At 42.6% G+C, this 21,198-nt stretch overlaps 1 protein-coding gene across 2 annotated transcripts in view; it reads left to right on the forward strand.

The window, feature by feature from the left end:
- Positions 1–1,873: 1,873 nt before the first annotated feature.
- CD58 (CD58 molecule) overlaps positions 1,874–21,198 on the forward strand; it is a 49,646-nt gene continuing 30,321 nt past the window's right edge. For both annotated transcript variants that reach the window (XM_052636840.1, XM_052636841.1), the window contains exon 1: positions 1,874–2,007. In XM_052636840.1, the coding sequence (XP_052492800.1) occupies positions 1,938–2,007 (70 nt within the window). In that variant the 5' untranslated portion in view covers positions 1,874–1,937. The remainder of the gene's footprint in view (positions 2,008–21,198) is intronic.

Consider the following 21,198-nt stretch of genomic DNA (forward strand, 5'->3'; position numbering starts at 1 on the left):
CTTAACACAGGGCTTGAGTACTCAACAGATGTTTGCTGTTATATCACTTCCCAGTTCAAAACCTTTGAGGGGTTTTGAGCGGCTCCCCAGAGTTTAAAGGTCTGACTCCATCTTACCTTTCCAAGTTAAACTGAATTCTTGCCAGCCCAGAGTAGAGGAGAAACTTGACCTTCTCACTTTCTGTGCTACACACTTGTACCTGCCTTATCGTACATTGGTCCCAGGAATTTCACAGATAGAGACACCTTTTACAATTTCATGGCTAATTTAAGAAATAATTTATGGATTCTTACAGTGTAGTTCAAGTATCTTGAGTGGTTTGGGGGTCCCCACCTGAGGATGATGGCCGTCACAGCAAGAATAAAGCACATTTCCACTCTTTCACAACTGGCAAACAGGTTGGTGTTTGTTAGGACAACAGAGGGTCCAGTTCATGAGTCCAGTTCATGGGAGGAGTTTCCTGCCCACATGGTAAGGAAGAGTTCCCTGAGCCACAGTGGTTGAGCAGAGGTCACTCTGGTGCTTCTGACTGAAAGAAAAGGAGCTGTCAGGGAGGCCCATGCCAGGAGCTGGTTCTGGGAATACAGTAGTAACTGAGCCTGGGAGCAGGTGGATTTGAGGCGAGAGGACTAGCCAAGAAGATAGAGATTGCAAGTGCCCACTGCAGCTTGAGGGACAGAGATTTGGGGAGGCCAAACACTGAGGGAGTGAACAGGTCTGACTCCTCAGCCTGAGGGTTAGGAGGAAGAGTGAAACAGAGCAAATGGAGAAGGGAGAAACCCGAGGCTGGAACTCCCAGCTCCGAGTAGGGGAGTGCTGGGGTGGGAGTCAGTCTTAAGGAAAAGATGACTGCCCTGCAATGAGGAAAGGTAGGCACTTGAGAGGGGTGGGGAGGTTGGGGCTGCACCAGGGAACTCCACACATTCTAGCAGTTGTCTAGCATGTCCCGTTTCCTTTCGTTTTAATATTTGATTGCCTTCTCCGAGTATTTGAGGAAAGAGTGCTTCAAAGAGGCTGTTTTATCTAGAGTCAGCAATGGGGCGTGTGTGCTACTCGCTCAGTCGTGCCCGACTCTTTGCGACCTCATGGACTGTAGCCCGCCAGGTTCCTCTGTCCATGGGGTTCTCCAGGCGAGAATACTGGAGCGGGTTGCCGTTCCCTTCTCCAGGGCAATTTTCCTGACCCAGGGATTGAACTCGGGTCTCCGGCATTGTGGGCAAGTTCTTCACCGTCTTAACCTGCAGGCAAAACTTCCGCGCTGCTGCAGCTGCTGGAAAGCGCTGGAAGAATAAAGCGCTTCGGAACCTCCGTGTCCCACCGGAGTTCTCCTGTCACCTCCCGCCCAGTGGGGCGCAGCTTTCGGGGACCGACAGTCCGATACCTCCAGCTGCGGGGGCGCCTCCATCGCTTTCCTAATGCCAAGGAAAAGTGCGGGAGGAACGAGGATAAACCTGGTTGTAAAAACGCACGCCACTTTTGCTAAAGAGCTCCACAGAGCAAAGCGGGTGGCTGCGGAATAGCAGGAACGACTGGGACCCGAACCGAGTCCGGGAAAAGAGGAAAGAGCCGGCGCCCAGACTGCATCCGGTGCCAGCCCGCCGCGCGGGAGGCGGGGCGCGCGCGGCGGGGCGGGGCGCGCGCGGCGGGGCGGGGCGCGCGCGGCGGGGCGGGGCGCGCGCGGCGGGGCGGGGCGCGCGCGGCGGGGCGGGGCGCGCGCGGCGGGGCGGGGCGCGCGCGGCGGGGCGGGGCGCGCGCGGCGGGGCGGGGCGCGCGCGGCGGGGCGGGGCGCGCGCGGCGGGGCGGGGCGCGCGCGGCGGGGCGGGGCGCGCGCGGCGGGGCGGGGCGCGCGCGGCGGGGCGGGGTGCACAGTGGGGCTGGCTCTCCGGCAGGCCGAGTTGTGCGGCTGAGACCCATTAGCAGAAACTGCCTGGACCGCCATGGCCGCAGGGAGTGCCCCTGGGTGTGCCCTGGGGGCCCTTGGAGTGGTCTGCCTGTTCCTCAAATTGGGTGAGTGGAGGCCTCCTCCGGGAGCCCACAGGGACCGGTAGCGCGAGGTGTCAGTGGGCCCCCGGGCTCCGGGCCCGGTGGACGGGCGCGGGCCAAGTTCGGGTGGCGAAGGTGGCGGGGGGCACGTGCGCGGGACCTGGTCGTGTCATCCACAAATCACCATAGGGTGGTCAGTAAGAAACTTGCTCCTCAGGCTCTGAGGTCTGGGAAAAAGAAACCAGACTCCGGCTCGTTCTCCTCCCCTGCGCTCTTTCCTCCCTTTGGGAGTCCTTCTTAACTCCCACGATCCCCGAACCCCGCTTGTCTTCCACCCCGTGTTTTTCTGGAAGGGGTGCCTTTTCTGCGCGACCCCAGTGACTAAGTTACTACTTCCCGAGACGCCATCGTCCAGAACTTGAGCAGATCTTTTTTGTTACTGCTTCCGCAGCCCGCGAGCTTGTCCGGGGCGGGCCTCCACTGGCAGTGGATCGCGCTGTGTGCGCGCGCGCCGGCTTCTGCGCTGGGATGGGCGCGCCGCGGCCAAGGCCAAGTGCAACCGCGCCTGTCCCGCGGCCGCGCCCTGGGCTGATGGCGGTGGTTCAGAATCGCCTCGCAACAGGAACGAGTGGGCCTCGATTCGGAGTTTCTAAGTAGTGTGGCTGGTGCTGCTTTCCCCTCCCTTCGGAACAGAAAAGGACGGATGTGTGAGTGCCTAGGACTGTGTTCCTCCTCTTCACACTTCTTCAGTTAAATTGTCACGACAGCCCCGTAAGATAGGTATCTTTGTCTCCATTTTTTTACCTCCTCACCCACATCATCAACCTCTTCCCACACAGGCTCCTAGTTAAGTCATAGCCAAACCCCTGGAGCATAGTAACAGCCCCCTTAACTAGTACTGGGAAAATCCCCCTGCTGGCCCTTTAGCACACACACCTGATCAGCCTTTCCTCTCCACTCTGCGTTCAGAGTGTGTTGAGTGCCTGTGGGAGGCATGCGTCTATGGAATACAGCCTGGGTGGGGGTCGTCGTGGTGGGGGTCGACATGTGCTCAAAAGTACCTGCAGTGTAAGGCACAGAAGTAAATGTTGTAAGAGGTAAATATGAAGTGCTGCGGGTGTGCAGAGGGAAGAGAGCCACATCTTTGGTGAAATCAAATATCTTTCGTGAAGGAAAAACTTCCTGGAAGGGAGGGTGTGTGAACCTAGCCTAGAACAGGTGGTATCATGCCATGATGTGGGAAAAGGTGCCAGGAGGAGGAGATCAAGAAAGAAAGAGGAGGAGAATGTAGAGGGTAAACTTTGGCAGTAGGCAGCCATCAGTGTCACTGGAGAGTCGGTGTGCCCGTGGGATCTTGAGGCCCCATGGGGGAACCCCGAAAGTCCCCTTTGGGAGCTGGGATTCTCTCCTGCAGGCAAAGCAGACCTGTTGGAGCAGACCCATCCACTTAGAATAATCTGGCAGCAATGAAGAGAAAAGATTGTAGTTGAGAGGGATTGGAGGCAGAGGGGGCCAGGACAGGTACCATCACAGGCCCCAAAGGCTGTGAGGGTTTCATAGGCCAGAGCTGTCAGCACGAGGAAGAAGCACATACCGAGGTTGAACGGATGAGGTAATTCCTTCAGATGTGCGGGTCTCTCCCTGGTCTCAGAAGGCACCTTTGGCCACCACTGCCTGTTGCTATGCTCTTTTCCACTGAAAACAGTCTACCGATCTAGGCGCACCTTTTCTAGGAAGACTCTCTAAACAGTCCCCTCATGATGGTCTCTCCCACCTAATTCATTTATTTATTCAGAGGTCACTTGGTTCTGCAGACATGGATATTGCCTTCTCTGAAGGAAAACTCTAAGCTCTGCAGATAGTGAGCCCTTTGGGTACCAAGCCGGTCTCAGTGGGGAAAGCTGCCTAACTGATTAACAGTATTGGATCTCAGATCCTGGCCCCGCCCCTCAGGGTTAAAACTTCTGTAAGTTACCTCACTTCTCTGTGACTCTGTATCTTTGCCTTTGAAGAGAGAGCAGCACACGTGAGAGAAAGGATACTAACATCTGCTTCACAGAATGATTGTGAGCATCAGTAATTCAACACATACTAACTGACTGTCAGCTCTATGTCAGCACAGGGAAGCTTACAGTTATTAGAGTGGGGGAGAGACAGTGAAGAAAGAAAGCAGTGAGTGTGCAGTTGTTGGGTGGTGGTGAACATTTGCTAATGCAGAGGTTAGTAGTGCAGAGCAAGGGAAATGGAAGTGGTTAATAGTTCTTACTAATTTTCTTAAATTTTGGAAAACTTAAAATCTTTAGAGTAGTTGTAAAAACAGTACAGTGAACACTTGCATGCCTTTCTCCTTGAATCACCAGTTATTAACATCTTATCACATTTGGTTTACTTCTCTCTCTTTATAGAGACACACACCCACACCTACCCAGTTACTTTTTCTTGTTGTTTTTTGCTAAACCGTTTGAGAATTGCAGCTCTTACAACACCTTAACCCTAAATATTTCAACATAGGTCTTGTAAGAATAACATGTCTCCAGTAAACCCTGGCACCATTTTCAGAGTCAGGAAGTATAGCATTGATAAAAGACTCTTTTCAGATGGGGTCCAGAAGTCCGTCCTGGATCATACATCAAGTTTGGTACTCACGCCTGTTTGTGCTGTGCTATACTTAGTCGCCCAGTCCTGTCCGACTCTGCGACCCCATGGACTGTAGCCCAGCAGGCTCCTCTGTCCATAGCGACTCAACAGGCAAGAATACTGGAGTGGGTTGCCATGCCCTCCTCCAGGGGATCTTCCTAACCTAGGACTCGAACAAGGGTCTCCTACATTGCAGGCAGATTCTCTATCAGCTGAGCTACCAAGGAAGCCCCATGCTTTTTTAATCCCCTTGAATCTAAAAATCTAAACTGTTGCCAACATTTTTCTTTTTTTAAACTGTATGACATTGGTCTTTTTGAAGGGTCTGGACCAGTTGTTTTACATAAATGTCCCTCAGTGTTGGCGTGCATGCTTAAATTCTGATGTGGACTTTCCTGAGCACAGGTGTCCATCTCATCAGGGTGCAGATGCAGTCCATTTGCCGATTATCGGAGATGTTAATATTGATTGACTGGTTAAGGTGAGGTCCCTCAGATTTCTCTAGTGTAGAGGTGAGTAAATATAGGAGATAGGTGGACTCAGTTCCTAACCACTTCAATAAAGCAAATATCGCAATAAAGCAAGTCATTTGAGTTGTTATTTCCTAGTGCATTTAAAAATGACATTTACATTATACTGTAGTCTAAGTGTGCCATAGCATTGTGCCTAAGAAAATGTACATACCTTAATAAAAAAAATATTTTATTGCTAAAAAATGCTGACTACTACCTGACAATGCAGAGTTGCCACAAAACTTCAGTTTGTGTAAAAAGCACAGTATCTACAAAGTGCAATAAAATGCAGCATAATAAAATGAGGTATGTCTGTAATATGTGATTCACTAAGTAACACTTTGAGATTGTGTGAATATCCCGTCCTCCAACAATCTTTCACCCAGTGGTTTAGCACTCAGTGACAATTCTTCCCCGAGTCCATTATCCCTAAATTGTTGCAGATGGCAATTTTCTATCCCTATTTGTCTATATACTTTATTGACAGTCTTCAGTAACAAAGAGCTTTGGGACCTCCTTTTCTATTTTATTTTTTAGTACTAGTAAGGACTCATTGGTATCATTTAAGATAGCTGCTGCTAAGTCACTCCAGTCATGTCCGACTCTGCGTGACCCCATAGACGGAAGCCCACCAGGCTCCCCCATCCCTGGGATTCTCCAGGCAAGAACACTGGAGTGGGTTGCCATTTCTTTCTCCAATGCATGAAAGTGAAAAGTGAAAGGGAAGTCGCTCAGTCGTATCCGACTCTTATCGACCCCATGGACTGCAGCCCACCAGGCTCCTCTGTCCATGGGATTTTCCAGGCCAGAGTGCTGGAGTGGGGTGCCATTGCCTTCTATTTAAGATAGCATTCCTGTCATTATCCATTCTAATGCTTGGTGATTCTGAATTTGGTCACTGGGAACCCCTCCAAGCCTCAGTTGTGAGCACTGCCTTCCTTGCTGGCATAGAAAGATGTTCTGGACTCATTTTGTACCTTTCCTGCCTCAGCCTTGGACTCATTAGACCCCCTTTTTCTTTTAGTGGGGAATGGTATTTAGAATTTAAGATCTGGGTGCTAGATGTGCTAAGGGCTTCCCAGGTGGCTCAGCGGTAAAGAATCCGCCTGCTAATGAGGAGACATAAGAGACACGGGTTTGATCACTGGGTTGGGAAGACCCCCTGGAGAAGGAAATGGCAACCCACTCTAGTATTCTTGCCTGGAAAACCCCATGGACTAGAGGAGCCTGATGAGCTACAGTCCATAGAGTCGGGAAGAGTAAGACATGACTGAGCGTGACTAAGACTAGGTGTGCTCAAGGCTCCTGAAGTCACAGCTTCTAGGCCCTGTCAGTTCTCAGAGCTAGGAAATAGCTTTCACAAAGTCATGCGTTTATCTTGTTACCGCAGAGTAATCCAAAAATTCAGTTCTTCTGTTTCCTCCGTAAGAATTTCCTCCTAAGAATTCTATTCTTAGTAGCATTAGTATATTTGCCTAATCTACATTAAACACAAACTAGTCCCATAATTCCTGTGCCAATACTACTCCCAAGCACAAGTTTTACTAAATATAGTTCGAAACTTTTATTCTTCCATATATTCCACTAAATATGTACAGAACACTGTATTTTCAAGTTACCTGAATTGTTATCAAATGGATACATAGTTAAATCAATGTGTTTCTGTCTATTCAATTTTAGGGTTTCCCCCACCTTAATTTAATTTTTAAATATGGAAGCTGTTAACATGGTTCAAATAGAAACCAAACACAGCTGGCCTTCCATATTTGCAGGTTCTGCCTCTCTGGATTCAACCAACCACAGATCAAGAATATTCAGGAAAAAAATTCCATAAAATCTCAACAAGCGAAACTTGAATATGCTGTATTCTGACAATTATTTAAATAGCATTTATGTTGTATTTGGATGGCATCACCGACTCAATGGACATGGGTTTGGATGGATTCCGGGAGTTGGTGATGGACAGGGAGGCCCGACGAGCTGTGGTTCACAGGGTTGCAAAGAGTCAGATACGACTGGGCGACTGAACTGAATTATGTTGTATTTGCAATTATTTAAGCAGCATTTACATTGTGTTAGATAGTACAAGTAATCTAGAGATGATTTAAAGTATATGAGAAGATGTGCATAGGTTACTATGCCGTTCTTATGTAAGGGACTTTAGCATCCTCAGAGTTTGGTATCCACTGGGATCCTGGAACCGATACCCTGTGGACACTGAGGGATGACCATTTAAAAAATGCTCAGAAATTCCATTCCATCCCTCTCTCTCCCCCAACAAGGTATCATTTGTTTGTTTTTGTCTTTCCTGTTTCTTTTTGTAGATACAAACAGATACATATGTTTGTTTCTAACTCCCTCTTTCAAACAATAGGTAACATGCTCAATGTACCCTCTTATAGGTTGCTTTTGTCACTTAACCACATGTCTGGAAAATCATTCCATATCAGTTCATAGAAATCATCCTCATTTTTTTTTTTTTTAACAGCTGCATAGTGCTCTGTGGGATGGAGGTATATTTCATTCAGTCACTCTCTGGTAGTTAGTATTTTATATAGTGTAGTCAGGGGAGGTCTCTTTAAAAGGGAAAACAGTTGAGTGTAGACTTAAAAGGAAGTGGTGGAGCAGGCGAGGTGACTGGGAGAGTAGTATTCCAGACAGAGAGGATGGCAGCAAAAACCCTGAAATAGGTTTCAAACATTTAAGGAACTTTGAGGAGACCACCGTGCTGGAGAGTAAATAGGAAATGAAATTGTACAAGTAGTCAGGGCTGGATTCTAGAGATAAATTTTTGTGGGCCCTTAAAGACTAACTTGTTAAATTCCCAGTGAAGTAGAAAGTCTCAGAGTTTTGAACAGGAGTGAAATTGTGATGAATTATTCTAGATGCTGGGTAGAGAATAGTCCTTGCTAATGAAAAAGGAGAAGCAGGGAGACCAGTTAGGAAGCTGTGGGAACAATGACTAGCTGGGGATGGGTAAGAAATGACGGAGTCTGGTGAGGAATAGGAACTATCAGGGGGTGTTTTGAAGGCTGGGCTGGCAGGATTCAGCAGTGGAGTGCATCAGTGGGGTAACATGTGGACAGGACCTAGGTAGTGCTGGGCAAGTAGCAAGCTCAAAAATAGGAACTGTTGTTCAGTTCAGTCGCTCAGTTGTGTCCAACTCTTTTTGACCCCATGAATCGAGCATGCCAGGCCTCCCTATCCATCACCAACTCCTGCAGTCTACCCAAACCCATGTCCATCGAGTCAGCGATGCCATCCAGCCATCTCATCCTCTGTCAGCCCCTTCTCCTCCTGTCCGCAATCCTTCCCAGCATTAGGGTCTTTTCCAATGAGTCAGCTCTTCGCATGAGGTGGCCAAAGTATTGGAGTTTTCAGCTTCAACATCAGTCCTTCCAGTGAACACCCAGGACTGATCTCCTTTAGGATGGACTGGTTGGATCTTCTTGCAGTCCAAGGGACTCTCAAGAGTCTTCTCCAACACCACAGTTCAAAAGCATCAATTCTTCGGTACTCAGCTTTCTTTATAGTCCAACTCTCACATCCATACATGACCACTGGAAAAACCATAGCCTTGACTAGACAGACCTTTGTTGGCAAAGTAATGTCTCTGCTTTTAAATATGCTATCCAGGTTGGTCATAACTTTCCTTCCAAGGAGTAAGCGTCATTTAATTTCATGGCTGCAATCACCATCTGCAGTGATTTTGGAGCCCCAAAATAAAGTCAGCCACTGTTCCACTGTTTTCTCATCTATTTCCCATGAAGTAATGGGACCAGATGCCATGATCTTAGTCTTCTGAATGTTGAGTTTTAAGCCAACTTATTTACTCTCCTCTTTCATTTTCATCAAGAGGCTTTTTAGTTGCTCTTCACTTTCTGCCATAAGGGTAGTGTAATCTGCATATCTGAGGTTATTCACATTTCTCCCAACAATCTTGATTCCAGCTTGTGCTTCTTCCAGCCCAGCATTTCTCATGATATACTCTGCATATAAGTTAAATAAGCAGGGTTACAATATACAGCCTTGACGTACTCCTTTTCCTATTTGGAACCAGTCTGTTGTTCCATGTCCAGTTCTAACTGTTGCTTCCTGACCTGCAGACAGGTTTCTCAAGAGGCAGGTCAGGTGGTCTGGTATTCCCATCTCTTTCAGAATTTTCCACAGTTTATTGTGATCCACACAGTCAAAGGCTTTGGCATAATCAATAAAGCAGAAATAGATGTTTTTCTGGAACTCGCTTGCTTTTTCCATGATCCAGCGGATGTTGGCAATTTGATCTCTGGTTCCTCTGCCTTTTCTAAAACCAGCTTGAACATCTGGAAGTTCACGGTTCACGTATTGCTGAAGCCTGGCTTGGAGAATTTTGAGCATTACTTTACTAGCGTGTGAGATGAGTGCAATTGTGCAGTAGTTTGAGCATTCTTTGGCATTGCCTTTCTTTGGGATTGGGATGAAAAGACCTTTTCCAGTCCTGTGGCCACTGCTGAGTTTTCCAAATTTGCTGGCATACTGAGTGCAGTACTTTCACAGTATCATCTTTCAGGCTTTGAAATAGCTCAACTGGAATTCCATCACCTCCACTAGCTTTGTTTGTAGTGATGCTTTCTAAGGCCCACTTGACTTCACATTCCAGGATGTCTAGCTCTAGGTGAGTGATCACACTATCGTGATTCTCTTGGTCGTTAAGATCTTGTACAGTTCTTCTGTGTATTCTTGCCACCTCTTCTTAATATCTTCTGCTTCTGTTAGGTCCAGACCATTTCTGTCCTTTATCGAGCCCATTTTTGCATGAAATATTCCCTTGGTGTCTCTAATTTTCTTGAAGAGATCTCTAGTTTTTCCCATTCTGTTGTTTTCCTCTATTTCTTTGCATTGATTGCTGAGGAAGGCTTTCCTATCTCTCCTTGCTATTCTTTGGAACTCTGCATTCAGATGGGAATATCTTTCCTTTTCTCCTTTGCTTTTCACTTCTCTTCTTTTCACAGCTATTTATAAGGCCTCCCCAGACAGTGATTTTGTTAGTTTGCTCCTATTAGTGGAGCTTGCCTTATTCTGCTCTTGTTGACCTAATCTCTCCAACTAGATTTTAGATCTTTGTACACAGGAACCAAATCAGATAATACTTAATAAAATGCCTCTTTCATTGATTTATTTTAATATTTTTAACAGTACAGATTGTTGAATCTGAACATTAGATGGTAAAGTATTGGTCAAACATTTCTCCATTTTAAATTCTTATGTTATGTCACATTGTTGTGTGTGTGTGTGCTAAGTCGCTTCAGTCGTGTCCAACTCTTTGTGACCCTATGGATTGTAGCCCACCAGGCTCCTCTGTCCATGGGATTTTTCAGATAAGGGTACTAGAGTGGGTTGCCATGACTTTCCCCAGGGGATCTTCCTGACCCAGGGACTGAACCTGTGGCTCCTTTGGCTCCTAATTAGCAGGTGAATTCTTTTACTGCTGAGCCACCCGGGAAGCGGAAGTTCATTGTTATGTGAAACTTATTCATACACTTTGTTTGACTTAAGGTTTGGAGAGTCTATGTGTTTTTATTTAGGAAAGATAATCCAAGTCAAAATAATGTTGTGTATTCCTATTAAAAAAACCAACTAGATCCAGTATTATAATGGGGTGGATATAAGAGTTGCCATGAATTAAGCACATGCTCTGTGTCAAGTGTTGTGCTTAGAGTTTTAAGTTTTTGTTTTCATTTAATTGTTGTAGTAGTTTTATAAGATAGAGACTGTTAAAGAGGAGAGAAATAGTTGAGGTATGTTGAGTGCCATGTCAAAGTTCACACAGCAGAGAAGTAATAGAACCTGCTGGCCCTTAGTCTGTGACTCAAAGTCCATGTGTTCCCAGCCCAAAAGAGATTACCAACTTTTCCCCCCTGCACCATGTGACTTGTGGGATCTTTCCCCAACCAGGGACTGAGTCTGGGTCAAGGCAGTGAAAGCCCAGAATCCTAACTGCTAGGCCACTAGGAAGTCCAGATAAGCAACTTTTTAATGATTGGTATAACCATAGTTGATCTCTTATAACATGTATATATTGTCCAATGTAATGTTGTCAAAACAGGTAAAATGATATAAAACAGCAAATTACCAGTCACATAGATTGTATTCAATATTGTAATCTACAACGCAGGGGTGGAGGAGCTTTCTTTGGGCCATGGAATTAAGAATGGGGGTTTATTTATGTATTCATTTATTAATATTTTGCCATAATTGTACTGTTTTATACATTCACACTTTACTCCTAAATGCTTTGGCATAAACCCAATAACATAATATTTGTAAATTAACAATATTTTATTAATATTGAAATTAACAATAATTTCATAATATCACTTAACTTCTCCTCTTATTCAGATTCCTTCAATTGTCACAAGAATGTCTTTTAAAATACCAAGATCTAATCAAATTTCACATTTTTTCCTTTGCTGCTGTTTTATCTTTGACAAGTGTCTTTTAGGAATTTTGAAAACGACTTGCAACTACTTTTAAAGAACTGGATCTGGGAATTTGTTTTGTTGCCCTCTTTTTACTATAATTTTTAAAAATTGAATTGTTTAATTGTATACTTTATTACTGTTATTTGTTTTTTCCCTTTTTTAATTGACATAATATTGCATTAGTTTCAGGTGTAAACATAGTGGGTCAATATTTTTATACATTACAAAATGATCACAATAAGTCTAGTTATCACCTGTCACCATAGAAAGTCATTACAATATTATTGGCTATATTCCCTATGCTGTATATTACATCTCCATAACTTACTTATTTTATAACTGATAGTTTGTACTTCTTCATCTCCCTCACCTATCTCACTCCTCCCTCTACCCACCTTCCTTCTGGTGATTACTAGTTTGTTCTTTGTATCTATGAGGCAGTTTCTCTTTCGAATGTTTGTTTGTTCTTAGATTTCACATATAAGTAAAATCATATGGTATTGGTCTTTCCCTGTTTCACTAACTTTACTTAGCACAATACCTGCTATATCTATCCATGTTGTTCTAAAAGCCAAGATTTCATTTTTTAAGGGTGAGTAATATTCCATTGTTTATAAATACCACATCTTCTTTATCCATTCATCTATCTACAGACACATAGGTTGCTTCCACATCTTGGCTATTGTAAATAATGTTGCAATGAATATTGGTGTGCATGTTTTTTGTAATAAGTGCTTTTTTCTTCTTGGGGTAAATTTACAGAAGTGAAATTGTTGAGTCGTATGGCAGTTTCTATTAATTTTTTGAGGAACTGCCATACTGTTTTCCATAGTGGTTGTACCAATTTACCTTCCCACCAACAGTGCATGAGTTTTCTTTTCACTTCATTCTTGCAACTCTTGTTATCTGTTGCCCTTTTGCTGATAGCCATTCTGACAGGTGTGAGGTGGCATCTCATTGTGATTTTGATTTGTGTTTCCCTGATTATTAGTGATGCTGAGCATCTTCTCATAGGCCTGTTGCCCATCTCTGCCTTCTTTGGACAACGTGTGTTCAGGTCCCCTGCCTATTTTCCAATCAAGTTTTTGTTGTTAATTCCTTCTAGTGTAGTTTTAAAATTTCAGTTATTGTATTCTTCAGCTTTGTTTGAATCTTTCTATTTTCTAACTCTTTGGTGAACTTCTCACACTGTTTATTCTTCTCTTGAGTTCATTGAATTACCCTAAAGTCTTTATCAGATAAATGGATTATTTCTTTCCACTCAGTTCTTCTTTTGGGGTTTGTCTTTTTCCTTTGTTTGTTTTATATTTCTGTCTCCTCATTTTGCCTAATTCTCTGGGTTTTTTCTATGCAGCGAGTGGGCCGGTTATGGCTCCTGGTCTTGGAGAAGCGGCCTTGTGTAGGAGACGTCCTGTCTTCTTGATTTTCCATCTCTTTCCCTTGTGCTTGTTGGTCTTCTCAATGCTTCTCGTGCCTGTGTTGGTGAGCTCTTGGCCCATCAGCACTCTCTCCCTTTTGGTAACTAGAACTATATGTTCCAGGGCTGCCCCCATGTGGGCTGCATGCACCCTTCTGTTGCGGCACAGTCAGACACTGTGGGCAGCCGGCTCCACTGACCCCCCTGACTCCACTGGCTGCCAGGCCCTACCTGGTGTGGAAGCTGCTGGCCTGCTGCAGGGTGAGTCTGGGTCCCAGCATGACTTACACTCGTGTTTTTAAATTAATACAAGCTTTGAGGGTAGGCATTGCTTTCTCTCTTTAAAAGCAGAATGTTTGCCTGCATGCATCAGCCCTTGTTTGCCCAAGTTTTCTGTCTTTTGATTTCTTCTCATGTTGTTTTCTCTCGAGTACAGAAGGCTTTTTGAAGTTTTTACTGAAGGGCACAGCAGCAGCACCTTAGATTGTGCAGTTACAGATAAAAGCTTCCATCTCAGGACTGAAGGTGAAACCAGGATACAACCTTTTCCATTTGCTCAGACAAGTTTGAATATGAAGTGTGACTAAAATAATGATCCCATCTCCAAAACAGGGCTGGAAGACATTCAAGCAGTTCCTCTTTGGAGATAGCCTTTGATACCCATCCACCAGCCTCAAAGGAGAATGTCTTGTAGCTACTTTATGGGCATGGGATTCTCTCCTTTGGCCTCTGTTTTCTTGTTTTCAATCCCTTTCCCTTGCATTTGTTGGCCTTCTCCTTCTCAATGCTGCTTGTGCCTGTGCTGATGAGCTCTTAGCCCAAGGACTGTGGGGCTCAAAATGAAACCAGTGAAAGTGAGGGCACCTCTTTCCCAGAAATACTGTAAGAAATTCATGTCTGCTCTCTGCCTGCAGTTGGAAACTGTCAGTTCAAAGGTCTGTCCTTTGTGACCTTGATCTGTTTTATCAAGCAAGTATCCATCTCAGGAAACCAAATTATTTTGTTTCTTTGTTTTTTTAATTTTTTTTTCTTTTGTAAGACTTTATTTTAAACTGTATTCGTTTTGGCATACATTGACATGAATCCACCACGGGTGTACATGAGCTCCCAAACATGAACCCCCCTCTCACCTCCCACCCCACACCATCCCTCCGGATCATCCCCGTGCACCAGCCCCAAGCATCCTGCATCCTGCATCAAACATAGACTGGCGATTCGTTTCTTACATGATAGTATACATGTTACAATGCCATTCTCCCAAATCATCCCACCCTCTCCCTCTCCCTCTCCCTCAGAGTCCAAAAGTCCGCTATACACATCTGTGTCTCTTTTGCTGTCTTGCATCCAGGGTCATCATTACCATCTTTCTAAATTCCATATATATGTGTTAGTATACTGTATTGGTGTTTTTCTTTCTGGCTTACTTCACTCTGTATAATCGGCTCCAGTTTCATCCATCTCATTAGAACTGATTCAAATGAATTCTTTTTAACGGCTGAGTAATACTCCATTGTGTATATGTACCACAGCTTTCTTATCCATTCACCTGCTGATAGACATCTAGGTTGTTTCCATGTCCTGGCTATTATAAACAGTGCTGCGATGAACATTGGGGTACATGTGTCTCTTTCAATTCTGGTTTCCTCGGTGTGTATGCCCAGCAGTGGGATTGCTGGGTCATAAGGGAGTTCTATTTGCAATTTTTTAAGGAATCTCCACACTGTTCTCCGTAGTGGCTGTACTAGTTTGCATTCCCACCAACAGTGTAGGAGGGTTCCCTTTTCTCCACACCCTCTCCAGCATTTATTGCTTGCAGACTTTTTGACCGCAGCCATTCTGACTGGTGTGAAGTGGTACCTCATTGTGGTCTTGATTTGCATTTCTCTAATAATGAGTGATGTTGAGCATCTTTTCATGTGTTTGTTAGCCATCCGTATGTCTTCTTTGGAGAAGTGTCTATTTAGTTCTTTGGACCATTTTTTGATTGGGTCGTTTATTTTTCTGGAATTGAGCTGCATAAGTTGCTTGTATATTTTTGAGATTAGTTGTTTGTCTGTTGCTTCATTTGCTATTATTTTCTCCCATTCAGAAGGCTGTCTTTTCACCTTGCTTATAGTTTCCTATGTTGTGCAGAAGCTTTTAATTTTAATTAGATCCCATTTGTTTATTTTTGCTTTTATTTCCAGTATTCTGGGAGGTGGGTCATAGGGGATCCTGCTGTAATGTATGTCAGAGTGTGTTTTGCCTATATTCTCCTCTAGGAGTTTTATAGTTTCTGGTCTTATGTTTAGATCTTTAATCCATTTTGAGTTTATTTTTGTGTGTGGTGTTAGAAAGTGATCTAGTTTCATTCTTTTACAAGTGGTTGGCCAGTTTTCCCAGCACCACTTGTTAAAGAGATTGTCTTTACTCCATTGTATATTCTTGCCTCCTTTGTCAAAGATAAGGTGTCCATAGGTGTGTGGATTTATCTCTGGGCTTTCTATTTGGTTCCATTGATCTATATTTCTGTCTTTGTGCCAGTACCATACTCTCTTGATGACTGTGGCTTTGTAGTAGAGCCTGAAATCAGGCAAGTTGATTCCTCCAGTTCCATTCTTTTTTCTCAATGTTGCTTTGGCTATTCGAGGTTTTTTGTATTTCCATACAAATCTTGAAATTATTTGTCCTAGTTCTGTGAAAAATACCGCTGGTAGCTTGATAGGGATTGCATTGAATCTGTAGATTGCTTTGATATTATACTCATTTTCACTATGTTGATTCCTCCAATCCATGAACATGGTATATTTCTCCATCTATTAGTGTACTCTTTGATTTCTTTCATCAATGTTTTATAGTTTTCTATATATAGGTCTTTAGTTTCTTTAGGTAGATATATTCCTAAGTATTTTATTCTTTTCGTTGCAATGGTGAATGGAATTGTTTCCTTAATTTCTTTTTCTACTTTCTCATTATTAGTGTATAGGAATGCAAGGGATTTCTGTGTGTTGATTCTATATCCTGCAACTGTAACATTTCATTGATTAGCTCTAGTAATTTTCTGGTGGAGTCTTTAGGGTTTTCTATGTAGAGGATCATGTCATCTGCAAACAGTGAGAGTTTTACTTCTTCTTTTCCAATTTGGATTCCTTTTATTTCTTTTTCTGCTCTGATTGCTGTGGCCAAAACTTCCAGAACTATGTTGAATAGTAGCGGTGAAAGTGGGCACCCTTGTCTTGTTCCTGACTTTAGGGGAAATGCTTTCAATTTTTCACCATTGAGGATGATGTTTGCTGTGGGTTTGTCATATATAGCTTTTATTATGTTGAGGTATGTTCCTTCTATTCCTGCTTTCTGGAGAGTTTTTATCATAAATGGATGTTGAATTTTGTCAAAGGCCTTCTCTGCATCTATTGAGATAATCATATGGCTTTTATTTTTCAATTTGTTAATGTGGTGAATTACATTGATTGATTTGCGGATATTGAAGAAACCTTGCATCCCTGGGATAAAGCCAACTTGGTCATGGTGTATGATCTTTTTAATGTGTTGTTGGATTCTGATTGCTAGAATTTTGTTGAGGATTTTTGCATCTATGTTCATCAGTGATATTGGCCTGTAGTTTTCTTTTTTTGTGGCATCTTTGTCAGGTTTTGGTATTAGGGTCATGGTGGCTTCATAGAATGAGTTTGGAAGTTTACCTTCCTCTGCAATTTTCTGGAAGAGTTTGAGTAGGATAGGTGTTAGCTCTTCTCTAAATTTGGTAGAATTCAGCTCTGAAGCCATCTGGACCTGGGCTTTTGTTTGCTGGAAGATTTCTGATTACAGTTTCAATTTCCTTGCTTGTGATGGGTCTGTTAAGATTTTCTATTTCTTCCTGGCTCAGTTTTGGAAAGTTGTACTTTTCCAAGAATTTGCCCATTTCTTCCACGTTGTCCATTTTATTGGCATATAACTGCTGATAGTAGTCTCTTATGATCCTTTGTATTTCTGTGTTGTCTGTTGTGATCTCTCCATTTTCATTTCTAATTTTATTGATTTGATTTTTCTCTCTTTGTTTCTTGATGAGTCTGGCTAATGGTTAGTCAATTTTATTTATCCTCTCAAAGAACCAGCTTTTGGCTTTGTTGATTTTTGCTATGGTCTCTTTTGTTTCTTTTGCATTTATTTCTGCCCTAATTTTTAAGATTTCTTTCCTTCTACTAACTCTGGGGTTCTTCATTTCTTCCTTTTCTAGTTGCTTTAGGTGTAGAGTTAGGTTATTTATTTGACTTTTTTCTTGTTTCTTGAGGTATGCCTGTATTGCCATGAACTTTCCTCTTAGCACTGCTTTTATAGTGTCCCACAGGTTTTGGGTTGTTGTGTTTTCATTTTCATTTGTTTCTATGCATATTTTGATTTCTTTTTTGATTTCTTCTGTGATTTGTTGGTTATTCAGAAGCATGTTGTTCAGCCTCCATATGTTGGAATTTTTAATAGTTTTTCTCCTGTAATTGAGATCTAATCTTAATGCATTATGGTCAGAAAAGATGCTTGGAATGATTTAGATTTTTTTTGAATTCATCAAGGTTAGATTTATGGCCCAGGATGTGCTCTATCCTGGAGAAGGTTCTGTGAACACTTGAGAAAAAGGTGAAATTCATTGTTTTGGGGTGAAATGTCCTATAGTCTAACTGGTCTATTGTATCATTTAAAGTTTGCATTTCTTTGTTAATTTTCTGTTTAGTTGATCTGTCCATAGGTGTGAGTAGGGTATTAAAGTCTCCCACTATTATTGTGTTATTCTTAATTTCCCCTTTCATACTTGTTAGCATTTGTCTTACGTATTGTGGTGCTCCTATGTTGGGTGCATGTATATTTATAATTGTTATATCTTCTTCTTGGATTGATCCTTTGATCATTATGTAGTGGCCTTCTTTGTCTCTTTTCACAGCCTTTGTTTTAAAGTCTATTTTATCTGATATGAGTATTGCCACTCCTGCTTTCTTTTGGTCTCTATTTGCATGATATATCTTTTTCCAGCCCTTCACTTTCAGTCTGTATGTGTCCCTTGTTTTGAGGTGGGTCTCTTGTAGGCAGCATATATAGGGGTCTTGTTTTTGTATCCATTCAGCCAGTCTTTGCCTTTTGGTTGGGACATTGAACCCATTTACATTTAAGGTAATTATTGATAAGTATGATCCCGTTGCCATTTACTTTATTGTTTTGGGTTCGGGTTTATACACCCTTTTTGTGTTTCCTGTCTAGAGAATATCCTTTAGCATTTGTTGGAGAGCTGGTTTGGTGGTGCTGAATTCTCTCAGCTTTTGCTTGTCTCTAAAGCTTTTGATTTCTCCTTCGCGTTTGAATGAGATCCTTGCTGGGTACAGTAATCTGGGCTGTAGGTTATTTTCTTGCATCACTTTAAGTATGTCTTGCCATTCCCTCCTGGCCTGAAGAGTTTCTATTGAAAGATCAGCTGTTATCCTTATGGGAATCCCCTTGTGTGTTATTTGTTGTTTTTCCCTTGCTGCTGTTAATATTTGTTCTTTGTGTTTGATCTTTGTTAATTTGATGAATATGTGTCTTGGGGTGTTTCGCCTTGGGTTTATCCTATTTGGAACTCTCTGGGTTTCTTGGACTTGGGTGATTATTTCCTTCCCCATTTTAGGGAAGTTTTCAACTATTATCTCCTCAAGGATTTTCTCATGGTCTTTCTTTTTGTCTTCTTCTTCTGGGACTCCTATAATTTGAATGTTGGAGCGTTTCATATTATCCTGTAGGTCTCTGAGATTGTCCTCATTTCTTTTAATTAGTTTTTCTTTTTTCCTCTCTGATTCATTTATTTCTACCATTCTATCTTCTATTTCACTAATCCTATCTTCTGCCTCCGTTATTCTACTATTTATTGCCTCGAGTGTTTTGATCTCATTTATTGCATTATTCATTATATATTGACTCTTTTTTATTTCTTCTAGGTCCTTGTTAAACCTTTCTTGTATCTTCTCAATCCTTGTCTCCAGGCTATTTATCTGTGATTCCATTTTTATTTCAAGATTTTGGATCATTTTCACTATCAATATTCGGAATTCTTTATCAGGTAGATTCCCTATCTCTTCCTCTTTGGTCTGGTTTGGTAGGCATTTCTCCTGTTCCTTTACCTGCTGAGTATTCCTCTGTCTCTTCATCTTGGTTATATTGCTGCGTTTGGGGTGGCCTTTCTATATTCTGGGAATTTGTGGAGTTCTCTTTATTATGGAGTTTCCTCACTGTGGGTGGGGTTGTATCAGTGGCTTGCCAAGGTTTCTTGGTTAGGGAGGCTTTGTTGGAGTTCTGGTGGGTGGAGCTGGATTTCTTCTTTCTGGAGTGCAATGGAGTGACCAGTAATGGGTTATGAGACGTCAGTGGTTTTGGAGTAACTTTGAGCTGCCTGTATATTGAAGCTCAGGGGTGTGTTCCTGTGTTGCTGGAGAATTTGCGTGGTATGTCTTGCTCTGGAACTTGTTGGCCCTTGGCTAGTGCTTGGTTTCAGTGTATGTATGGAGGCGTTTGATGAGCTCCTATTGATTATTGTTCCCTGGATTCAGGCATTCTCTGATGTCCTCAGGATTTGGACTTAAGCCTCCTGCTTCTGGTTTTCAGTTTTATTTTTACAGTAGCCTCAAGACTTCTCCATCTGTACAGCACCAATGATAAAACATCTAGGTTAAAGACGAAAAGTTTCTCCACATTGAGGGACACCCAGAGAGGTTCACCATCTTTAGTCTGATCCACCACACCACTTAAAAGTTCCACAGTCTTTGGATTAGGTTGGCTTTCTCCAAAAATGTTCAAATATTGGGTGACGGAGTCATTGGGAGACATGAAAAATTCACCATTTTTTTCAGTGCTTGCATACTTCAAAAATATTGTTTTAAGTTCAGCTGGATCTGCTATCTTGGTTAAAGCCACACTGGGAAGCTCGAGCCATGTAAGACCACGATCTCGTAGACACCTTATTCCTCGTGTCCCCTGCTCCAGTCAAGGTCGGAAACTTGGAAACCAAATTATTTTGATAGGCTTGTTCTGAGGAAATGAACCCATTTTGGTTCCTAGTGACCTTCATTAAAAAAATATATTTATTTATTTATTTGGCCGTGTCAGGCCTTAGTTGTGGCATGCGAGATCTTTGTCCTTTGGTGTGGCCTGTGGGATCTTTAGTTGAGGCATGTAAACTCTTTATTGCAGCACGTGGGATCTAGTTCCCTGACCAGGGATTGAACCCAGGCCCTGCATTGGGAGCACAGAGTCTTAGCCACTGGCCCACCAGGGAATTCCCCCTAGTGACCTTCATTTTCCCTAATGTTCCCTGAATGTCTGTCAAGATCAGTGTCTGAATTTCCATCAGGCTCTCTGGTCTGTAGTTTCTGAATGTTTTTCCCATGTAACAGTTAAAAAGTAGGGAAAAAAAAGTTTAATGTGCACATTCAGATTATAATAAGAAATCCATATTAATAAGAAACTAATAAGGCTGTCATCATAAGTTTGTTGTAATAGAGTTTCTCAAGTATGAGCTGAGTACTTGGAAAAAATAATAGGGATTATAAAGAGATTTTTAATGAAATAACCAATAGTGTATTGAAATACCTTTAATCAAACTTTGGTGAATAGATTTAAAAAGACTTTCAGAATCTTAAATAGCTCTAGTAAGAACGTTATTCTCCAAAGCATGCTGTAGGTACTATCCAAGACAAGAACAATCAAAGGCAAATGTGATTTTTGAGCATGATATGATATGGGTATATTGAAAGAGCAGGCCAGAGTAATGCTGTTAAATAGAAATATAATATGAAACAGGTAAAATTAATCTTAGTATATTTTATTTAACCTTACATACCCACAATATTTTCATTTCAACATGTAGTTGATATAAAAAATATTAATGAGAGATTTTACATTTCCCTTTTCGTACTTAATCTTCAAAGTCTGGTATGTGTCTTATGCTCACAATACATCTCAATTTGGACTAACCACATGTCATGGGCTTATGAGCCACGTGTTGCTAGTGGCTGTTGAATTGGACTGCACAGATTGAGAGGGAAACATCCTGGGGAGAGAAGCATTCTCAAGTGCAAGAATAAGGAATAAAAAGAAGAGTATTTTTAGCATGACAGGAGACAGGAAAGCTCAAAAGGAAGTTGGTTTAAAGAACAAACATCTTAATTCTGGTTGAACTCATCTAGGAGATGAG

Source organism: Budorcas taxicolor, chromosome 3 (genome assembly GCF_023091745.1).
Source record: "Budorcas taxicolor isolate Tak-1 chromosome 3, Takin1.1, whole genome shotgun sequence".
Classification (NCBI taxonomy): domain Eukaryota; kingdom Metazoa; phylum Chordata; class Mammalia; order Artiodactyla; family Bovidae; genus Budorcas; species Budorcas taxicolor.